Raw genomic sequence first — 22721 nt, 5'->3', positions numbered from 1 at the left:
TTCTTTTTTAATAAATTTGCAAAAATTTCTACATTTCTGTTTTTTTCTGTCAAGATGGGGTGCTGAGTGTACATTAATGAGAAATAAAATTAACTTTTTTGATTTTAGGAAATGGCTGCAATGAAACAAAGAGTGAAAAATTTAAAGGGGTCTGAATACTTTCCGTACCCACTGTATGTATATGTGTGTGTATGTATATGTATATGTGTGTGTATGTATGTGTATATATGTATGAGTGTTTGATCTGCTCAGTAGTAAGACGGATCATCTGCTCTCTCCTTGTTCGTCAGGTGACGGTGGTATCCGTGGCTTCCCCGACTTCCAACGCCTCTCAGAAGTCGATGGCGCTGCCCGTCAATGTAGCACTCGGCCAGCAGATCCTCGCAGTCCAGCAGTCCACATCTGGATCTCCAGTCAAGCTGACCACCGGCCAAACCATGACACAGGTAAGATCAGAGCCGCTTGCTGTGTATTGTCGGCTGGAGCGCCAGTCCGGTCCGCTCTGGATTTGAAACAGATGACAGTGAAGTGCAGTTAATCGTTTGTCAAAATAACTGCAGAAAAATGTAACTATTTATTGGCTTATAGTTTTGGCTCTACTTGTAGGTTTGCACTGTATATAATGTAGCGTGCCACACTATGGCTAATGCAGTTAGGGATACAGATTGCAAATGAAAGCATAATCAAAAGAGTCACAAGAAAAGTAATCGGTTTGTTTGTTCATTGAAATTGCCTCAGTGCTGTGATAAGAATGTACCTTTGCACCTGTTTACAGAGCATAACTTATATTATGTACAATCTAACATCTCCAAAGTTATTCTTTTGTTTCAGACTTGCGTTAAAAATGGATGTAGTTTCTCTCGTCCTTAATTAATCATGAAAGACCGTGTGGAACGTTTAGTTGTACAGGACTTGGATCACTTGTAGTGGCTTCTATTAAAGGACTTTGACATGTTAAGATTTAACTTGAAGTTTCGGTCATTCTGATTTAAAGCTCTGTCAAACATTTTCAGAATATTAAATCGGTGCAGTCTGTGACTCTGGGAGGAGTCGGCGGCTCCCAGTACAAGGCCATCATCCCGCTGGCCACCCAGTCGAATGTGCAGCAGATTCAGGTCCCGGGTAGCAGGTTCCACTACGTCCGCCTCGTCACTACAACCACAGCGAGCAGCTCGGGACATCCCAGCGGTCCCAGTACCAGCTCCATACAGACTGGTGAGCTTTTGATGGTTTTATTCTGGTAGCAATAGATGAATAGTCGTGGAAGCTCGTCTGCTGCAACTTAACGCGTCTTAATGTTCCACAGCGAAACCCATGGTGGTCAGTACAGGAGCAGTCAGGATGTCTGTCCCCATCATCCCAGCACAGACCGTCAAACAGGTAACGTAGCTTTACTATGTTCTACATGACTCGCACAAGAGTAGATTTCACCGCACACACAAAGTGTCTCAATGCAGGAATCAGGAAATCATAGATTCTTATGGTTTTTAAACCATGACTTGTATAACGGCAGTTATGACCAAATCGGTTAATCCCGACATCCCTAATAGCGATCTTAATATATTTCCTGTAGATGGTGCCGAAGCCCTTAACATCAGCCACGGTGGTCACCACCACTCAGACCCAGCAACGCCTCATCATGCCTGCAACCCCACTACCGCAGATCCAGCCCAACTTCACCAACCTCCCTCCAGGCACCGTTCTGGCTCCGGCTCCGGGAGGAGGGAACATGGGCTACGCAGTCGTGCCAGCACAATACGTCACTCAGGTAAGTAAGGGATGCCCCCCCCGGGTCTAAACGGGAAGAGATTCTAAAGTAGTAAGGTCCGGAGTTAACGGCTCTGCTATCGGTACTTTATTAGTTCCGGAGTGAGATGTCACGGCTCAGTACAGCGTGAGACTCTCATCATGATCAGAGAGAAGAACACATTGTAGAACTCTGGTCGTCTCAAACACAATAAAACCCTCACAAGTGAGTTCATCACAACATGTGACCAACAAGCAGAACATCCGTCTGTTTGTGGAGCAGCCGTCAGGTAACGGTAGCGATGTCATACGCTCGTGATGTCATACGTTAGTGATGTCATACGGAGTCTGATCACAAGAACAGGATCATCACTGAAAGAATGACTGAGGTTATTGATTAGATGAGAATGTGTTTTAAAGATTTCTGAACTTCTCGTATTGCTGCTCAAGAAAGACTATTTGTTTACATAGAAGAAGAATAAAGAAATGTTGATTATTTTCTTAATTATTTGTTGTTTTTTCTCACAAAATAATCAAAAAGAACCGATAAGAGTATCGATAAGGAACCGAAACCGATAAGCAGTATTGATAAGAGTACTAGTATCGATAGAATCCTAACGACACACGTCCCGACACGTTAGTGGTGTGTTTGTGTGTTTTCTTAATTCACTGCTCTTTGATATTCCTTCTGTTATCTTTCTCGTCTGTAGCTCCAGCAGACGCCATTCGTGACCCTCGCCAGCAGCTCTGGTTTCCCCCAGTCCACTGGTATCCAGACTCAGGCCAGACTGCCACTCAATGGGTAATGAAGGCAGTTTATTATTTAGTATTTTTTATTATTTCATGGGGGACAGACCAACTTAACCATTTGTCTTCAAAACGGTTTACTTTAATATACGAAAAGAGCTAAAGAGCTAAAATCTTGCCTTTTTTCTCGTAATGCAAATAATGAAAGGACCTTTAACTGGTTATAGAACATAGGTATGACCCACACAAGTAAAAGAGAAGATTGGCTGCTCTTAACGCCCGTCATCGGGTCCGATTCCCCGTGACGTCAGACGAAACAATTTATGGCTGAAAGGACAGAAGGTCTGACCTTCTGACTGTCTGATGCTCGTGTAGTGACGACCCTGCTGCAGTGAAACGAGAGTTATTCTAAAGGGAGTCTGGCAGCTGCTGATCTTTACGAAACGAGGCGGTGCTGCTCGTGGAAACACTACCGCCTTTGTCCACAGGGGTCGCCAAAATCAACACAAATGAAAATGAAAGCTCCTTGACGTTTCCTTTATGATGTATCTGGTTTGGATACCGCCCCCCCCCCCCTGTCAATTTAACGCTCACTCTGACATCACACTTAAAATACAAGATTGTACCATTTAAAAATGAAAATTGAGGACTTTTCTGAACTTTACTAATTGATTTGTTGAACATGCTTTGATTTAATTTTAATCTAAGATATATGTTTATTGGCTCACAGCTTGTCAACAGCAGAAACGACCTCAAGACCGAGGAAACCGTGCAACTGCACCAAGTCACAGTGTCTCAAACTGTAAGTATGACTGATTTCGACCCGTTTACTGTTGACTTTATGCTGTTTTTACATGTATTATTATTATTGTGTCAGTGAGGAGCAGTGAGATGGGAGCTGCTAACTCCCTCTCTTGTGTCTTTCTTCCCGTAGATACTGTGACTGCTTTGCAAACGGAGAGTTCTGCAATAACTGTAACTGCAATAACTGCTTCAATAACCTGGAACACGAAACGGAGCGTCTCAAAGCGATAAAGGTGAGGTCGCAGGTCTGTGAGACATGTTGTCGGAGCTGCTTTCTCTCACTCGGATGAGTCTTAAGTTTGGAAATGTATTTTCTCAGACGTGCCTGGACCGAAACCCAGAGGCCTTCAAACCCAAAATTGGTAAAGGCAAAGAGGGAGAGTCCGACCGCCGACACAGCAAAGGCTGCAACTGCAAACGATCGGGCTGCCTGAAGAACTACTGCGAGTGTTACGAGGTGGGTTCTCCCTCTCACTGCATCGCTGTTAGCAGGAGACGTTTTTTACCGTTATTTACATTTGTGTATTTCCTCCGAAGGCGAAGATCATGTGCTCGTCCATCTGCAAGTGCATCGGCTGTAAGAACTTCGAGGAGAGCCCGGAGAGGAAGACCCTCATGCACTTGGCCGACGCAGCAGAAGTGAGGGTGCTGCAGCAGACTGCAGCCAAGACCAAGCTGTCGTCACAGATCTCAGACCTGCTCATGAGGACGACGCCCGTTATCTCAAGCGGAGGCGGGAAGTACGTCACGCTTTTCTCTACAACGACAATAAGTTACAGGAGCACTTGAGGACTACTCATTTGCATTATTATAAGGATGATACATTTAAGTTAGTTTGATGGAATGCAGAGTTTAGTTAAGTCTGGAAGTGTGACTTTAAAGAGAACCAAACAACACTCTTTGTAGAATGTGTTATCTTATACGTCACAGAATCTTAATCTTAAGTGTTATCAGCCAGCATGTCCGCCCTCCTCATGTTCTTTAAAGATCCCTCACAAATGAATCCAACAAATCACGGGCTGCTTGTTGATCCGTTGTTTACAATTCTGAGTTTGGTTTCCTGGACCTTTCTGATTCCCACCACCACGCATATGTGGTCCTTCAACAGTGAAGTCTTGGACTGAGGGGCCCCTCAAGTGACACCAACATCAGCTTGTCCGTCGTCTCTACTCGATTCTGCTCAGACATCTGAATCTCCTCTCACGTACAGATGAGACGTTTTGACGTTTGCTGTCCTATTTATTTTATGTTGACTTTCACAAAGTGTGAGGATTTTACAAAGAAGGTTAACTCTGTTTTTAGACGCTTCAGAAACAGTATTTCTTTAAAAGAAAGATCTACATATGAGTAAAGGTTTTGCCGCCAAATGAAGCGGCAAAACTTGACTTCTTTCTTTGTATAAAGGCGATAAAATAGGCCATGAATATGAGTTTACAATTTGTCCTCGACCTGGTGGCTTTTTGCCGGTTACACTCGTCTTCTTCACGTTTCATTTTGTTTTGACGCTCTCTCCCGTTTTTCACGTTGACCATAAACCACTTTGTTCGTGCTCGTAGCTCGGTGCCCCTCAGGAGAATAAACAGAGCTTTACTGGCGAGCCCTAATAAGCTGATAACATGAAGGATGGTGTGTTTCCTAACGTAAGGCTCTGTTCCCGTTGTTGCCCCGCAGGTTGCCGTACACGTTTGTAACGAAGGAGGTGCTGGAGGCGACGTGCGAGTGTCTGCTGGAGCAGGCCAAAAAGGCCGAACAGACTCACCAGCCTCAGGTGGAGGCGGAGAGGATGATCCTGGAGGAGTTCGGACACTGTCTCATGAGGATAATCAGCTCCGCGGGGAAAGCCAAAGCCGACTGCGCCTCCATCAACTGCTAGGCCAGGCGCTCTGGCGATCTCCACCCTCTAACTCTCTGTCTCCGGACCCCTGGGGTCTCTGTCCTGCAGGGAAACGGCTCGTCCCTCTCCTCAAAAAGGCGGAACAATGGCCTGAAAGTAGTTTCCCCGGCCTCGGGACAAGCCGAGGCCGGCTGGAATAATAAACATGGAGCAGATGTTTGCTAACTGAAGGACAAACGGACAGAGCTCATCGCCTCTGATGGACCTTCATCGCTGTTCTCCGACTTCATCGTCTGGCTGTGATGGACAGAAACGAGCGAGCAAGGTAGCGCTGAACAGGGATTCCTCTTCACTTTATTTCCCCACAGGGCTCTTTTTAAATCTGTTTGTGTTCTTCCATTTTATTCTATTTTCTTTTATTCCCCCCCCCCCTTGTCATTTTTATGTAATCATTTGTGCTTAAATTAGACAAACATGATCTTTTGATATTTATTTTGACACGTTACAATGTGTGGCTTATAGTGCTGGAAACTGTTTGTTATTAACCGAGGCTAGGCTAAATTTCTTTCAATGAAAATGAGTAGAAATGCACACAATGCATTATTCACACACAGCACTGCTCACTGTAGTTGGCACAAGGCTGGATCGGCCGAGGTACTTGTTTCTTCTGGTGCTGCTTTCAGTCACATGCTTGCTGTACATTAAAGACACAATGAATGGGAAACACAAAGATGGCCGGTCTGACTTGTTGGCTGGTGTTCCTGACTGGAGGTGAAGCAGCTTAATGTGTCACAGAGCAGATCACAGATGTCACGGGGGCACAAAGGAGGAGCAAACTGATGACTTTCATTCTGACATTTCACAGCAGGAAAAGCACAGCAGGGATTAGTATTTATTTTACGTGTTCGAAGGTCTTGGTGTTGGGTTTGCTGGCTCACTGGTGTAACTTAAAGGCGCCGCTATACAACAACAGAACATCCTTGTAATCTGACGTTCACACGGCGTGGAGGTGACGAGGGAGCAACTATTTCTGTCACTTTTCATGTCAAATTCATAAGCACATGAGCACCGTTATTCTCCAGATGTTAAACCATGTTGTGTCTGCGCTCTCTGTGGCTGCCGGCTTTTCACTCCAGTGTCACCGTTCACAACAACTAAAAACATTGTAAAAGGAAATCTTACTGGAAAACTAAAAGCCCCAAAAACCTATTTTATCACTTAGCTTTCTTACTACGGGTAACGGGTCCTACATGAACTGTTTTGGTTATTTCAAATGACACATTAATTCGTTTTTTGTCTTTGTTCTTCTCACAAGTTTTTTAAGTGGGTGAGTTTTGGATTGTTAAACTCTTAAATGGTGAAGTTTGGAATAAAACAAACATGCACTTTGTTGCTTGTTAAGTAGTGAAGATTACATTTTTAATACTCAAGCACTCTGAAACGTGACTTGATTTCTTCCGTGTTTCTCTCCAACATTAAATATTTCTGACCACAAAAGCAACAAATTGACTAGTTTACAGTTAAAGATATTTTAGTTGATCAACTGATAAGCAATTCACTGCTTTGTCATTTTTCCTGCAGAAGTTAAAGCTTCTCAGATTTGCTGATGTGCTGCTTTTGTAGTCTGAAGTATCTTTGGGCTTTTACTTAAATATAACAAGCGAGTCAGTTACGTCATTCTAGGATTTATGAATTATAGCATCATCTTTCACTATCTCACTTCAAACCAGTGAGGAGAGAAGCTCAGACACAACACGGACACAAATGCAAAAGATGGTGATTTCATGTAGAACTGTTCCTCGTAAGAAGCTGATTGAGGATATAAGTGTTCAGGATTTTTAATATTTACAACTTTAAACAGAACTGAGTCATTGTTAATGTTCTTTGTATCTGTGCTTTTACTTCTGTGAAGCTTCAGAGTAGCTGCTGTGGAACATGTCTGTACAGAGTCACTGAAAGTCTCATGCATCTTGTTGGGAACCATTGTGACTCTAAAACGTCCGAAAGTATGCAAAACATGACCGAGACAGAAGTGCATTCTGGGTAGGACGATATGATTTGTCTTTCTGTCTGCAAATGTCACATGAGGGTTTGTTTGCTCCGTTTGTGCCCGAGACAAACTCATTGAACTCTAATTAAATTTTACAGGAATATGTAAAATAATGATGATATAAAAGGCACAACTACCCCATTAAGTCTGTTTTTTGGTAATTATGTAATGTTCAGCCACGTAGTTCAGTTCGTTTACACAAATTTAATTTATATTGACTGCTCCTGATAGTACTTCAAGTGATATGAACCAACCATGCCAGCTCTTCAGCCAGACGTTCACGAGCGGCGGCTGAAATGTTTCCCATCCTGACGTTTGAACAGTAATTAAACTATATCATTGTTTTAAGCTGAAACTGTCTGTTTGCCTTAATTTAATGTCGTTTATTCATTTATTTAACAATGAAATAAGAAGTGAAGAAGCTAGCTGGTGGTTAGCATGTAGCAGCTGGTTTTAGCGCTATATATAGATATAGATCTATATCTATCTATAGATCTATCTCTCTCTCTCGATATATATCTAGATATATATCTATCTAGATATATATCTAGATATATATCTATCGAGAGATATATCGAGCGAGAGAGAGACCCCCAACCAGTAGGTGGCGGTAATGCACTTAGGGAGCCAAAACTTCCATTAAACCAGAAGAAGAAGTTGGAGAATGCTCCTTCTGGCGGGGAGCAGTAGCAGTCGGAGGTCCTCTGCTAGTTTGTTAGCGAAAGGAACATTTATATTCCGCTTACATGTGTAAATGTTTTTTTTGCATTGTTAATCATTTCACTCGAGTTGTTTTCTCTTCTCTTCTGAGCTCGACTTTTTTTAACGAGTGTTCGCTCAGTGACGTCAACTGAAATTGTATCTCTGCACGGGGGGGGGGGGTCCCTGTTTGTATATTAGGTAAGTAAATAACTTTATAAATCTGTTATTACTGTTATTGGTGATGAAGTGGTGTACAAGGGCACAATTAGCCCGCTTAACACACCGCCGCCAGAGCACATGGTCTGGAAAAAAGGCGGCGTTTTCCAGAGAGATGCGTCACACCAAACTAATTAAAAATGTGGGTTTAGTGTGAAATTGCTTAATGAACAAGATTCATAAGTCGATGCAATAAAACTCAAACATATTCTGAAGCTAAAGCATCAACTCTTTAATTCCGCATACATCCTCTCATCCCAATGCTTGTGTTTTTGTATATACAATAACTGTACACTTAAAATATATTTTTTATTGTTTACAATGTTTTGACAGATCAGCTGGAGAACAGGGGTTCCAGTGATGCAGTGTGGACCTCACATGCACATGTATGTACTGCAGTTGTGTTATTATACAGAGAAGTGAGAAGCCATCCCAATGATTATATCAATCACTACCCATCTGACCCATTCATATGTCTGGGCAAGATTACTAATTAACTTCTAAATGAGGGTTTGGGCATTAATTTACCATCTGAAGCTGGTGCTGCTGCTGTGTGACTTTTAACTTTAACGTTATCTAACATCTGCTTTGTTCTTTCAGGGTCCACCTGCTGGAGTGAAAGTGAGATCTTCACACTATATCTACCAAAAGCACTGGACTGGTTTCTTTTTTTATTTGAAGCTATTCATTACCCAATAAATACATACTGTGAAGTGAAGTTGATGTGTGTGTGTTTTTTTGGGGATGCTGAGGTTAACCAGGCTTTTTAAACGTTTTGTACATTGATCCACAGATGTTCCCTGTTTTGTATTACAGGTGTATTATTGACTCCATTAAACAAGTGTAGATGATTCTCATATATTGTGTAATTTAATCCTCATTTAACTCTGAACATTATCAGAATTCAGTGGCAATAGTGGAAAATAACTAACATTTACTCAAATACTGTCAATGTTGAGGTATTTTACTTGCATATCTCCATTTGAAGCTAATTTATACTCTATTACATTTCAGAGGTAAATATTGTACTCTGTGTTTTTCTATATTTTTTTCCTGCAAGATGAGTACTTTAACTTTTATAACTTTTCAGTACATTCTGTAATACTCACATACTTTTACTGAATTACACATTTTAATGAGTTGTTTTACGCTGTTGTAGTTTTATTTTTAACCGTTTTCATTCAAGTTAAATCTTCTACATAAATTTAGTGGTTTTATGATATTCAACACAATAAGCATGATATTAAGAACCATAAAAGAAAGTGTTTCAAACGACTACACAATTAATAAAATAATGCATGGAGTTATTTCTAGTTGTAAAGCATGACATCATAAATATGTCATGTATGAAATAAAATATAAACATCAAATTTTATTTTAAATACTTTTAAATGTAAAATGTTAAGCATGTACTTTCAGCTTCTCTGGAATATGATAATATAATTTAGATTTATTATTATAGGATAGTTAGCATGCTAGCAAAGGTAGCAGTGGGAAACTATAGCTAGCATGGAAGCAGGGGTAGCGGTATAACTATAGCTAACTAGCATTGTTAGCATGCTAGCGAGGCTAGCAGTTTAGACCATAGTCTGTAATATGACTTTGCTATTAATTTGTTATATTAGTTATAACTACTATATTGTTATAGTTATTATATTAAAGGCTATTATATTCGGTCTATGGTGTATATATTGTAAAACTATAGCTAGCATGCTAGCAGAGGTAGCAGCGCGCGGACGTTCCCCCGGAAGCTGTTGTTCTTCTTCGTGGCAGGAGGAGATTGTTTGTTAGTGCCACGTTGATGGAGACCAGTGGGGACGTGGAGATCTGTCTGTAGCCGGGACCCGGTAGCCTCCTTCTTGTTTTTTGTACAAACGCTAAACACAAAGCAGAACCGAAAAGGGAACCTGTACGAGTGGAGGAGTGTTTGTCACTTATTGTATGTGTGTGCATGTAAGAGGGAGCCAAGAAGGAAAGGTAAGCCGCTTTAGTGAAGTAATAAGATCTGTGTGTTTAACTGTGTTCTCACTGTTAGATATTGTGCAGGCAGCTAGCAGACTAGAATGTAGGATATGCTGTTCCATGTCCTGGTAAAGCATTTACAATAAGTGACAATAAACTGTTTCTGCACATTTACCTACTGACACTCCTCGATGCCATTGCTGTGTGGCTTTAAATGGGTTTATCAGCTGTTAGCTGGCCGCTAGCTTGTAATGTACTTTTTTGTTTTCCTAATGTTAACCTTTGAATGGAACAAGTACGCCGACTGGTTCCTCACTAGATAACGCATTTGTAATGTCATTGCTGCAACACAGCTCTACTGTGCAGTGGACAAGTGACAATTAGTGTCAAGTCAAAGTAGGCCTCTTGTCTGTTTATGTGAATGCTGTATTTATTACAGTAGCGGGGCTGAATGGTGGCAATGCACAACACAAAGCTGGGAATAAGGCCTGAAGTACTTGTTTGTGAACCTGTCACATGCAGGTCACACATGCATTTATAGTTTCCAATTTATATCAATAAGGATAGACTAAATAACAGAAACACCTCTCTGTTTAATGCATTGCTAACATCCTCCAAAATGTGCATTTAAAAACACCTCTTTAAAACAGTTTAATTGAACATTATGACCTTTATGAATGGAGGATTTATAGCAGGACTGTTGTACATATGTGTACATGCACATAAGTACGTTGAAAGTTAGTTACTATAATCGTTCCTGCTGTGAAAAGAGACATTCCTACAAAACTCTGTCCTGTTTCTGTGTTTGCAATTTAAGTGTGTTTCTTTCAAAATGACTGTCTTTCTAGTGCAATGTTCTTCTTTATGTTACTATACAGTCACCATGGCTTAGCAGGTAAACAAAGAGATTATTTCACACTAAATACATACATAGTGTGCATTGGAATCACATTAGGAGGGGCTCTTTTCACAGCCAGTATGGACGGCACGCTAAAATGCATAAACATAATATAAAGAATATTGTATGCTCTGTTATCTGTGGTGATTCCTGCAGAAGCCACATGGAGAAGAAACAAAATAAATGTTCCTTCAACATTATTTCTTTTCAGGATGAAACTTAAAGAGATCAACCGTACAGCCATCCAGAGCTGGAGCCCTGCACAGCACCACCCCATCTACCTTGCAACAGGTAAGAGCATGCAGTGAGGACCTGCACAGGCCTGCTGCTGCTACCTGGTGTTCTCACTGCACATTATACAACTCTCGTCTTTCAGCCATTCATACAGCCTCATCAGAGTCACAGAGTAGGAAACATTATTGGTTTGTGAATGTATTTAGTTTATTTGACATAATGAGAAGGAGGGCACTGAATCACACACAACTAAAACAATAAAACAACTTGTGTTCTTTGATATAAAGAGGATATCACTGACTAAATGAAATGATTTCTTTAAAATAATGTCTTTGTTGCTCCTTAGTTGGCCCTTTGTAGCATTCTTAAGTGTAATATTTAGAAGTTGGATAAGTAATGACGAGGCAGCATCACGCATGATGTGACACAACGTGCACTAAAGGTTCCTGTGTTCTCTTTCTGCAGGAACATCAGCCCAGCAGCTGGATGCCTCCTTCAGCACCAATGCCTCCTTGGAGTTCTTCGAGCTGGACCTGACTGAGCCATCTCTGGACATGAAGTCATGTGGCAGCCTCTCCTCCTCTCACAGGTACTAACAGCTGCTGATGTGTTTCACTGTTCTTCTCTTTCTGTGCAGCTGTTCATCACTAACACTGTGTCCTTCCCCCACAGATATCACAAACTGGTGTGGGGCCCCTATGGAATGGATGGGGAGGGCCACCCATCCGGGGTCCTGATTGCGGGAGGCGAGAACGGCAACGTCATCCTGTACGACCCGGCAAAGATCATGGCCGGAGAGACCGACGTGATCATCGCTGAGAGCGACAAGCACACGGGGCCAGTGAGAGCTCTCGACGTCAACCCGTTCCAGGTCAGATCCATTTTCCTCCAGTGTCACCGAGTTTAAATATCGTTCAGTTGAAGAAAATGCTAATTGAGTATTTTGTCCTCTCTGCTGCAGACAAACCTGTTTGCATCCGGTGGGAATGAGTCTGAAATCTATATCTGGGACATGAATAACTTCGGCTCTCCAATGACACCAGGACCTAAAACTCAGGTAGGTTCTCTTTTACTCTGTTAACTAAATATTGCATATATTTTCTACTATAACTAAAATAATCTAATGCATGCATATAACGTTTGTAACAGTTTTAATGAATGTATAATGATAGAAAGAGCTGATGTGTTTGTCTTTCAGCCTCTGGAGGACATCGGCTGTGTGTCGTGGAACCGACAGGTGCAGCACATCCTGGCCTCAGCCAGCCCGAGTGGCCGAGCCTCAGTGTGGGACCTCCGCAAGAACGACCTCATCATTAAAGTTAGCGACCACAGCAACAGAGTACGTTGTTCCCTCTGCACTCAGACAAAGTCTTTTTAGTCCATTAGTGACTCACAATCCTTTGTTTCTGTCCACTCGGCTTAAACAGTCCTCTCTGTGGGTTTCTTTAGATGCATTGCTCCGGTCTGGCTTGGAACCCAGAAGTCGCCACTCAGCTGGTCTTGTCGTCGGAGGACGACCGGATGCCGGTCATCCAGATGTGGGACTTACGTTTCGCTACCTCTCCGTTCAAGATTTTAGAGAACCACACACGGTACACACACCTGATCCATAAAGCTTTTCCTTTGCAGCTTTTAATAACCGTGTGTCTATTTAAGACTTAACTGTACTGTTGTTCATGAACAGAGGTGTCCTTTCCATCGACTGGAGCTTGGCTGATCCCGAGCTGCTCCTGAGCTGCGGGAAGGACAACAGGATTCTGTGCTGGAATCCAAACACAGCAGAGGTAAACGTTTCCTGTAAATGTTTTATTTACACAACCAGAGAAGAAGAAAAAAACTGCCACAGTTGTCCCTCAGATATAAGTCTGCATCCACACGATGTTTTCCTTTTTAAATGCAGAACGTTGGCTTTGTTGATGCCAAAAAACCTCCTTACATACATTTACACACAACTTAACACTTTAATAACAGACATATTTTAACATACTCTTATACTGTTTGTTTGTTTATCATATGGTAATCCTCAGGTGGTGTACGAGTTGCCCACCAGCAGTCAGTGGTGCTTTGACATCCAGTGGTGTCCCAGGAACCCCGCGGTGCTGTCGGCCGCCAGCTTTGACGGACACATCGACATCTATTCCATCATGGGAGGCACCGACCAGGCGCAGAGCCAGAGAGACGCCGACCAGGTGAGATGCTGTGAACGGTAGCACGGATGAGAGGTAATCAAGGTTATTATGAGGTACTTTGAGGAGATGATCCTATTCAGTTTCATTTGTATAGCCAAGTATACATCATCAAACAAACTTTATTTGGGAAAAAAACAACAAGAAACCTCAGAGAGCAGCAGAGGAGGGATCTCTCTCCCAGGATGGACAGAAGTGAGATAGATGTCATGTGTACAGAACACAATAGTTACAACATAATCAATCAATATGACATGAATGATTGATGATATTGAAGCTGCCAAACCTTTGTCCATATTTCCTTGTTTTTTTCCCATCATGAACTTCTAACTTGACTCTGGGGGTCTGTTACAGATTAGCAACTCGTTTGGGAACATGGATCCGTTTGGCACTGGGCAAACTCTGCCCCCGCTGCAGCTTCCCCAGACGGCTGCCCCGCCAGTGACGGTCAACTCGCTGAAGAAGCCGCCCAAGTGGATCCGCAGACCCGTCGGAGCCTCGTTCGCCGTGAGTCCCGCGTCTTTTCTTTTTTTTGTGACATCGAGAGGTTTGAGCGTCGCTGTTGCCTGAAACATTCTTCTGGCTCTCGTTTAGTTTGGTGGGAAGCTGGTGTCTTTGGAGAACCCAAAGCTGAACCCGCAGCAGCCTCAGCAGACCCCGTCGCACGTCGTACACGTCAGCCAGGTCGTCACTGAAACTTCCTTTTTGAAGCGCTCCGATCGGCTGCAGGCCACTCTGAGTGCCGGCTGCTTCGTGGGTTTCTGCCAGGAGAAGATCGACGCAGCCGAAAACGAGTTTGAAAAGACTCTCTGGTCTTTCCTCAAGGTACTAAATTCTGAAAAAATCTATTCTCTTTTCAGTAAATAATGCCGTCATTCTTTAGGTTGAGTTTAAGTGACTATTGTGTGTTTTCAGGCTAATTTTGAAAGTGATTACCGCAGCAAATACCTGGAACTTCTGGGGTACAACAAAGAGGAGCTGGCCTTAAAGGTGAGCAGTATTTACTACACCACCGTATGACACTGTATAGATTTATTTATGTATATTTTCTGTTTAATATTTGTGCATCTTGTGAAACGTGTACATTTTTGTTGTCAGATTTCAGCAGCACTGGAGGAAAAGCCTGCTGACCCTCCGCAGGTGAGTTTGTTTGGAGCATTTAATCTCGCGGTGCATTTTAAAGGAATAGTTCGACATTTCTGGGAAATACACTTGAGAAGATGAACACCCCTCTCATATCTGTCCGTCAATTATGAATCTCGAGTCAGGCGATGTTAGATTAGCTTAGTGCAGAGACTACAAACAGCTTGCCAAAGGCCATATACAGTTGTGTGAAAAAGTGTTTGCCCCCTTCCTGATTTCTTATTTTTTCTTTATTTTATGTTTGTCACGCTTAAATGTTTCAGATCATCAAACAAATTTAAATATTAGACAAAGATAACACAAGTAAACACAAAATGCAGTTTTTAAATGAAGGTTTTTATTATTAAGGGGGGGAAAAAAATCCAAACCTACATGGCCCTGTGTGAAAAAGTGATTTTTTTAATGATTAATTTTTTAGTGATTAATTAATTCTGCAGATCTTAAAACTATTCCTTCAACTTTTTACCAAATGATCTGCATGTGGTTCAAAAGATCACTTCCTAATTGGACAGAATATTGTTTTATGTGGCTTTCTAAACTGCTGCTCATTCCGGTGCCCACATGTGTGATGATAAGCTGTTTATTACAACATATGGTGATCATGCAATGTGCTGCAGCTCTAGTATTATTGTGTTCTTTGTCCTCGCCATTGAAAATTCAACTTGAAAAGAAGTAAAGAATCAGTTATTAACTATAAAAAGTGCATAACAGGAACTTTTTGATATAATATTCTAATATTATATCATATTATAATAAAAATATTCTCAAAGATGAAGCTGAAAATACTACTTCCTCTTTCTGAAGCTACTCACAGGAAGCTTTGCACATACTTAGTTAACAGCTAGTCGACTGATAGTTGCAGCTCGACTTCACATAGTTATTTAACAGCTGACTTGACCAGAGTGTGTTTTCTGACACGTTTTCTCCATTTTGCCGTTATGTGTGGCGTCATTTCCCACGTATTCCTCAAAGTGTTTGTTTTCTCCCTGCGCACTTCTCCCCAAATAACTAATGATATTTCTATGTTCATGTCACCCTCCCTTTTCTCCTTTACGTTGCCATTTAAAGCTCTACCACAGCCCCTGACTTTGACTCCATATCTTCCCTCGATATTCAGGTGGAGGTGCCGGCTCCAATCAGCCTGCAGCCTTTACCACAACTCGGCATCGTGCCGCCTGTTGACAATCCTGAAGCGGCCTTCGATATGATCGCTGCAGCGGCCGTGCAGCCTGCTGACCCCCCTGAGGCGGCGTTTGACAGGATCGCAGCAGCCGCCGTTCCGCTTGCTGACACTCCCGAAGCGGCGTTCGATATGATCGCTGCAGCAGCCGTGCTGCCTACTGACACTCCTGAAGCAGCCTTCGATATGATCGCAGCTGCCATGCCGCTTGCTGATACTCCCGAAGCGGCGTTCGATATGATAGCTGCAGCAGCCGTGCCGCTTGCTGATACTCCCGAAGCGGCGTTCGATATGATCGCTGCAGCAGCTGTGCCGCTTGCTGACCCTCCAGAGGCGGCATTCGACATTATTGCTGCAGCAAACCTTCAGCCAGCAGCCACGATGGACCTGGACTCTGCTCCTGCTCCTGAGACTGAAGAGCCAGCAGCAGCAGATCCAGAAGACGCTCCCCCCGGTGAACCAGAAGAAAATGTGGACCAGGTTCTACCAGAGGAAGAGGAGATCCCCTTGGAGGAGGAGGAGGTACACCTTCATCACTGAACAGCCCAGCTGATGGTTGAACTCATGTTTCATCTGATATAAGGCGCTACTAACACACACACACACACACACACACACACACACACACACACACACACACACACACACACACACACACACACACGGGGGATTTATAATTATTTAAGGTTGATTGGACCTTTTTCTCAGGACTGTGTGGGCTCGTACAGACCGGGTCCAGGAGCAGTCAAGCAGCTACTTGCTTGATGTATTACTGGTAACACAGTGCCCAGAAAGAGGTTGAACATCCTGCAAACAATTTGATTTGGCTTGAAAACGTTGTTTCTCTGGTGTTTCAGGAGGAGACGGCAGCACCAGTGGAGGAGGAGCCCAGTCCTCCGGAGACCTCGGCTCCACCAGTCGAGGAGCTCACGGTGGATCCAGCTCCGGCTCCTGCTCCAACTCCGGCACAAACAGATGGAGTCAGTCTCAGCATCAGTCAAGGTAACAAGGTTACATGAAGTTAACCTTCATCCAGAGAGTGCTAACGTAAATAGAGGTTGTATTGACTTACATAATGATGCGTTCAAGCTCTATTCAGTAAAACAGTGTATTGGGTGAAGGTGAATGCACTGGTATCGGTCTTTACGTAAGTTCAAGTATTGGAATCGGGAAGGACAGAATGGTATCGAAAGCATCTCTACCTGAGAGAAAACAAAGCAGAATAAAACTAATCTGTGGTTTTGACTCCGTGTTTTCCTGCCAGATGTGGACGGGCTCATCACACAGGCCCTGCTGACCGGAGACTTCGAGGGAGCTGTGGAGCTCTGTCTTCATGACAACCGCATGGCAGACAGCATCATCCTGGCCATCGCTGGAGGGGCCGAGCTCCTGGAGAAAACCCAGAAGAAGTATTTTACAAAGACACACAGCAAGATAACCAAGGTGAGGTTTTCTGTTGTTTGGTGTTTTATGAAGTGAGAGGTTTGTTTCAGTGATGATGTAATGTAATGTTTTGTCCTGCAGCTGATCAGTGCAGTGGTGATGAAAGACTGGCATGACATCCTGAAGACGTGTGACCTGCAGAACTGGAAGGAGGCTCTGGCTGCTGTCATGACCTACGCTCAGCCCGAGGAGTTCTCTTCCCTCTGTGGTTAGTTCAAGGACTCGTGTCAACAGGGGTTCGTTTTCATAAACTTTGTTGTGAATTTGTGCCCTCGAACTGAAATCCTCCTGCTTGTTAGACCTTCTCGGGGGCAGACTGGAGGCAGCAGAGGACGCCCAACTGCAAGCCCAGGCCTGTCTGTGTTACATCTGTGCTGGAAACGTGGAGAAACTGGTGTCTTGCTGGACCAGAGCACAGGACGGACACTGTCCACTCTCCCTCCAGGTGTGTCTCCATTTTAAAGCTGCAAAAACTTTGGACACTTTGGGGCAGCATCTCTGTCCAATTTTCTCTATTTTAGCTCCGTGTTTGGTCTCCACCAGCCGTGAGGAAAACATTTGACTCATTAGCTGCTACGTGCTCCACTGTGTTCACCAGCTAGTCTCTAACTGTCTGTCTGCTGTTTAGCGGCTTGGATCTTTACGTTGTTTTGTGCTCATGTGATCTGTGTTTCCATCCCTCAGGACCTGGTGGAGAAGGTGGTGGTACTGCGGCGTGCGGTGGAGCAGACCCAGCGCTCCGGTCCCACCGCTATCGGCATCCTGCTGGCTGAGAAGATGAGCCAGTACGCCAACCTGCTGGCCTCTCAGGGCAGTCTGTCCACCGCCATCACCTACCTGCCTGACGACACCAACCAGGTATGAAACACACCTGGACTGTGCTGCGTTGAGTTCTTTCTAAGAACTTAGAAATAACTTGTGAATTAAGACTTAAGTGGCTGAGATGTTTTACTTGCCCGATGGAAAATATAGGCCTATTAGTAACTAAATAAAATCAGCATGTATTTGTTCAATTGGACAAAATAAATATCATTTTCATTTTTACTGTTTTGGGCTTAAACGCACCATTGTGTAACTGAGCGGGAACCTCCGCACATTAGCTGTTAGCTTTGTTATTAGCAACACTGTGCTACACAGAGAACACAAATGTTGCTATGCTGTTAGCTTCGTTATTAAGTGAACTAACTAGTTAGCTAATTGTTTAGCTTAATAGGTATGAAATTTGTTAGCTAAATAACTAGCTAGCTTACCAACTAAAAAGCTAGTCAATGTTAACTAGCTAGCTAACAACTAGCGTTAACTAGCTCTCCTTTGCCGAGTTCCTCTCAGACAACAGATTTGTTGTTCACAATGTAGCATTTTCAGGTAATCTGCGACTAGAAAACATTAATGGCGTTCCTTTAATCACATATTTTACTGATTATTATAGAGATAACATTTATTTTTCACTTGCCCGAACACAGAGTTGACTTTCCGGGTAAGCGTTGATGTCCTCATAAAGTTTAGTGAAGCCTTCAGTACAGTTGACTGACCCTCTCACTTTTCTCATTTTGACCGTACAGGTTTCCGTACAGCAGCTTCGTGACCGTCTCAGTCGAGCTCTGGGGCAGCGAGCGGCGACGGCTCCGGCTCCTGCAGCTCCGGTACAAACCCAGAGAGCTCAGGCTCAGCCGCCTGCCCCGACTCAGACTCAGCCCCGGCATTCGTTCACCCCGATCCAGCCCGCCATGGTGCCTCAGCCCACTGCGGCAGCAGCACCAGCAGCAGCTCCAGTGCCCAGGCCTACACCTGCTGCCTCCGCCTCAGCACAGCCGCAGTATTACCAGCCAGTATGTTCCTCTGAGTTTTACACCAGTTTCACGCTTTTATCTTTGGGAACCAGGACTCCCACTGGTTCCCTGTTCTTCCTCTATAAACATCTACAGATCTCTTATCAAACCTTTTCTTGTCTTCTCACCAAAGAGTAATGGAAAACATGGAGGAAGCAACTTCTCCTGTTCGCTGGTTAGAATAACAAACATCAACGACAGTGGAGCCGTTTGATTCTTGCAAATGTTGAAAAGTAAACCTGATAAGATTCGATAAGAGATTCTAAATTGTTCGCATTTGTTCTGTTCTTGATTTGAAAGTGATGAAATGCCATCGAACCTCTTTCCCTCTCTCATACTACCGGACCACCTGGTGAAGTGCTCGTTGCTGTCGTGTTCATTTCATTGATTGGATTTCTCTTCCAGCCAGAGTTTAAATCACATCCTGATTCCTAAATTAATCATTCATGAATAATAAGCTTATTGTGTGAGGGGGCTGCATGCCTCAAAAAAAAAAAAAAAATCATTATTTTTTTTGTAATTTGAACCCTGGCTCTGGTCCAATGTGTGTGTGCTGTGGTGTTGTTGTTGGTGCCCCTCCCCCTCCATGCTGCGGCCATCATCGGTATGTGCCGTGTGTGTGTGTCTCTGTGCGCTTCAGGTGAGGGCTGCGTCCACTGTCACCTCCTGGAGTAACCAGACTCCCACAGCCCTCCCCAATGTCCCTCCTCCTCTTCAAGTAGGCAGAGCCTCAGAGCAGCAGGTACACTGACCGCCCACCCAAACCCCCCCCAGCACACACACACACACGCGCACACACACACACAGCTTTGATGATGCTTAATGATGAGTGTCTTCATTGATCGGATCAGTTTGTTTGGTAATACTCTGCCACTTTCTGTTGATTCTCTGAAGCTGTGTTATCCTGGTACATTTGACACACTCTGTATTGGGACATACTGAATCTCTTCCTGACATACTAGACAGTCTGTTCGTATGCGTATTGGAACGCACAGTTTTCTCTGTCTCCTGTGATGCATGCACCGGTTGCTCTTCTCATTTCTCCGTTTGTTCGTCCTCGATTCCTTTTGCTAGCTCAGCAGAGACGCTTTATCTGTGGATGGTTCTCTATCTTTTGTTGTGAAACATGTTCCAGATTTCTTTGTGTGTGTTTCAGCAGGCGGAGCCTTCAAACCCCATGTACGGGATGCCTCCCTCCTGCACAGCGGCCGCACCTCCAGCCTCCTCCAATCCTGCATACATGTACTCCCAACAGTACCAGCGTAAGTGGAGTTCGGTCTGTATTATTATGAGTTATTGACTTCAGGGAGAAATCCTCCGTATGGAGAGAAGAATCCAGCAACCATGTCTCCTAAAAATATGTTAAATACATCAGATTTTTTGAGGAAATTTTGTGTGTGTGTGTGTGTGTGTGTGTGTGTGTGTGTGTGTGTGTGCGTGTGCGTGTGCGTGCGTGCGTGCGTGAGTGATGAAAATAAGAAACTCCTGTATTGGTCAAAGTGAACTGGTGGAATCTATATAAAGGTTATTTTTAGGAGACAGAGTTGCATCAAGAGGTAACAAACAACACACAACCTTTTATTTCTGTCTTCTTTGAAACACTGACAAACATTTCTACCTGTAAATGTTTGTGCTCCGTTAGTCACTAACACGAGATGAGAATGAATAACTTGAGTTTACATCTTTGCCTGTTGAGTCTTTTTATCTCAACATGAAGCTCTCCAGCATGATCTTTACTGTTCTGTGCTGTTGCATGATGCAGTTAGTGTAACGTGCAGCGAGTTTGTCACTAATGGCATGTGTTGTATCCTGTGTGACTCCCAGCATACCACCAGGTCAACCAGTACCCACCTGGAGCTGGGGGGGCTCCTTTCTATCAGCCTCTTCAGTACTCCTCCTCCTCCTCTGCTCCTCCTCCTGCAGAGCCCCCCGGCTTTCTCTCTCAGTACACACAGCCAACATCTCCGGTCTATCCCGGACATCCTCCCATCAGCCAGTGCCCGTCCTCCTCCCATCCTCCTTTCTTTCCCTCCTCCTCTTCCTCCTTTTCCGCTCCTCTGTCCTCCGGAGCGTCTTTCCAGCATGGCGGGCCGGGATCTCCTGTGTCGTACATGCCGCCTCCTCCACCGGTCGGATTCTCAGGTACACAGCTGATCTGGTGTAGAGAGTTCTGCATGAGTTCTCACGAACTCTGAGGACAACCGTGGTTTCCTGTTTCTAACTTCCTCAAGATCTTAGTTTCAGTTCAGGTTCTCTGTTACAAGCTGCCAGACGCAGACAATTCTATCTTAACTTCTGACCAAGACAGAATGAAGTTCACGTTCTTTATTATCATGAAGAACGAAATTCTTAGATCTCAGACTCTCTCCAACTATTCTCATTAAATATGTTTTGTTTTTTAAAGTCAGTTAGTTGGGATTATGATCTAAGACATAAAATATATAAAAGATATAACACTATATATATATATATATACTGTGTGTATATGTAATGGATAAAGTACATTCAATCTTACCAACAATAGTATGAAGCCTGCAGTATGTCTCTAGAATGATTATAGTTGTTCAATCACAATTAATTAATGAATTGATGAATTCACAACAAGCTATTATATAAATATTTAATTAGCATTAAAAAAACTTGTAATGGAAAAAAAAAAATCTAACATCTGGTATTTAATGATATTATTTTTCTGTATTTCATTTATGAAATAAATGTTTCTTGAAATGGAATTGCAAAATGTATTTGTACTTTTTGGCTTTCCATTATCCTCCATTAACTCTTAAAATGAAGCTTGGCCAGTTAGCTTAGCTTAGCACAAAGACTAGATGCAGGTGTTAACGGTAAGATCCCCTTACCTTATCGCCTACTTCCAGTCTTTATGCTAAGCTAAGCTAACGGCTGTAGCTTTATATTTAGCGCACAGACATGAGAGTGGTTTTGATCTTTTGTGTGATGTGTATTTCCCAAAATCAAAAAGTTTGTTAAAAGAAATGTTTGATCAGATTTCACATCATAAAATAGACTTTAACCCGGTGGTGTGAGAATGAGAATGAATTTCATTTTGTTTTTCTGTAGGACCTCAGAACGGCTGGAATGACCCTCCGGCCCTGAACAGAGCATCAAAGAAGAAGGTGAGTGTTCTGAAGCGCTGCAGTCTGTCAGTGTGGACACTAGTACACATTATATATAAATATATACTGTGTGTGTGTGTGTATATGTATATGTATAAATAAAATATGACGTCTTTCAGCCGGCTCCAATGAACTACACCCCTCCTGCCCCCATCACTGCTCCCATCATGGCTCCGCCGGGCGCTGACCCTCAGGCCCAGCAGGTCCCCTCTGGGGCCCCACAGGCTATGGGCCAGGGGCCACACGGTGCCCAGGTCCCCTACTCAGGCATGCACCAGCAGCAGCAGCAGCAGCAACAGCACCAGCACCAGCAGCAACAGCACCAGCAGCAGCAGCTCTCCCCTCTGCCCATGAACCCTGCAATGCCCAAGACCAGTATGGAGGGGGCACCGGGAGCTCCCACTGGAGATGTTATACAGGTACACAGTTCTTCTCCGTCTCAGGACATAAAGAGTACGGCTCAAAATGTCTCAAATAACAGCGTCCCTCCTGCACATGTAGGCAGCAGTAGGATTATCAAATTCAGAATTTAATGCCAGCAAAGACAACAAGGTCAGCAACACTACATCACCGTGTAGCCCCGCCCTAAAGCATCCCCTGCTTTATGGTCTGT

General features: G+C 43.5%; 2 protein-coding genes across 4 annotated transcripts in view; both read left to right on the top strand.

Moving 5' to 3' along the window:
• Positions 1 to 212: 212 nt before the first annotated feature.
• On the top strand, positions 213 to 7536 carry LOC116398712 (protein lin-54 homolog). Its single transcript, XM_031875253.1, has 10 exons — positions 213 to 446; positions 1014 to 1215; positions 1307 to 1380; positions 1574 to 1768; positions 2457 to 2548; positions 3224 to 3295; positions 3428 to 3530; positions 3617 to 3754; positions 3835 to 4037; positions 4969 to 7536. The coding sequence occupies exons 1-10, from the start codon at positions 228 to 230 to the stop codon at positions 5168 to 5170; spliced, it is 1500 nt and encodes a 499-aa protein (XP_031731113.1). The 5' UTR covers positions 213 to 227; the 3' UTR covers positions 5171 to 7536.
• Positions 7537 to 9843: 2307 nt separating this feature from the next.
• The window catches only part of sec31a (SEC31 homolog A, COPII coat complex component), a 15885-nt gene continuing 3007 nt past the window's right edge, over positions 9844 to 22721 (top strand). Inside the window, exons 1-25 of one of the 3 annotated variants that reach the window (XM_031875193.1) lie at positions 9844 to 10076; positions 11171 to 11250; positions 11659 to 11782; positions 11866 to 12064; positions 12155 to 12250; positions 12392 to 12532; positions 12643 to 12785; positions 12878 to 12977; positions 13221 to 13382; positions 13734 to 13886; positions 13974 to 14204; positions 14295 to 14369; positions 14478 to 14519; positions 15640 to 16224; positions 16560 to 16704; positions 16967 to 17145; positions 17227 to 17353; positions 17445 to 17590; positions 17830 to 18003; positions 18708 to 18974; positions 19615 to 19716; positions 20131 to 20236; positions 20799 to 21116; positions 22053 to 22108; positions 22228 to 22527. In XM_031875193.1, the coding sequence (XP_031731053.1) occupies positions 11172 to 11250; positions 11659 to 11782; positions 11866 to 12064; positions 12155 to 12250; positions 12392 to 12532; positions 12643 to 12785; positions 12878 to 12977; positions 13221 to 13382; positions 13734 to 13886; positions 13974 to 14204; positions 14295 to 14369; positions 14478 to 14519; positions 15640 to 16224; positions 16560 to 16704; positions 16967 to 17145; positions 17227 to 17353; positions 17445 to 17590; positions 17830 to 18003; positions 18708 to 18974; positions 19615 to 19716; positions 20131 to 20236; positions 20799 to 21116; positions 22053 to 22108; positions 22228 to 22527 (4050 nt within the window). In that variant the 5' untranslated portion in view covers positions 9844 to 10076; position 11171. The remainder of the gene's footprint in view (positions 10077 to 11170; positions 11251 to 11658; positions 11783 to 11865; positions 12065 to 12154; positions 12251 to 12391; positions 12533 to 12642; positions 12786 to 12877; positions 12978 to 13220; positions 13383 to 13733; positions 13887 to 13973; positions 14205 to 14294; positions 14370 to 14477; positions 14520 to 15639; positions 16225 to 16559; positions 16705 to 16966; positions 17146 to 17226; positions 17354 to 17444; positions 17591 to 17829; positions 18004 to 18707; positions 18975 to 19614; positions 19717 to 20130; positions 20237 to 20798; positions 21117 to 22052; positions 22109 to 22227; positions 22528 to 22721) is intronic. The other 2 variants (XM_031875194.1, XM_031875196.1) reach the window with 2 other exon arrangements.

This window comes from Anarrhichthys ocellatus, unplaced genomic scaffold (assembly GCF_004355925.1).
Source record: "Anarrhichthys ocellatus isolate YVR2014 unplaced genomic scaffold, GSC_Weel_1.0 scaffold87, whole genome shotgun sequence".
NCBI lineage: Eukaryota > Metazoa > Chordata > Actinopteri > Perciformes > Anarhichadidae > Anarrhichthys > Anarrhichthys ocellatus.
This window is presented reverse-complemented; position numbering and strand designations above follow the sequence as displayed.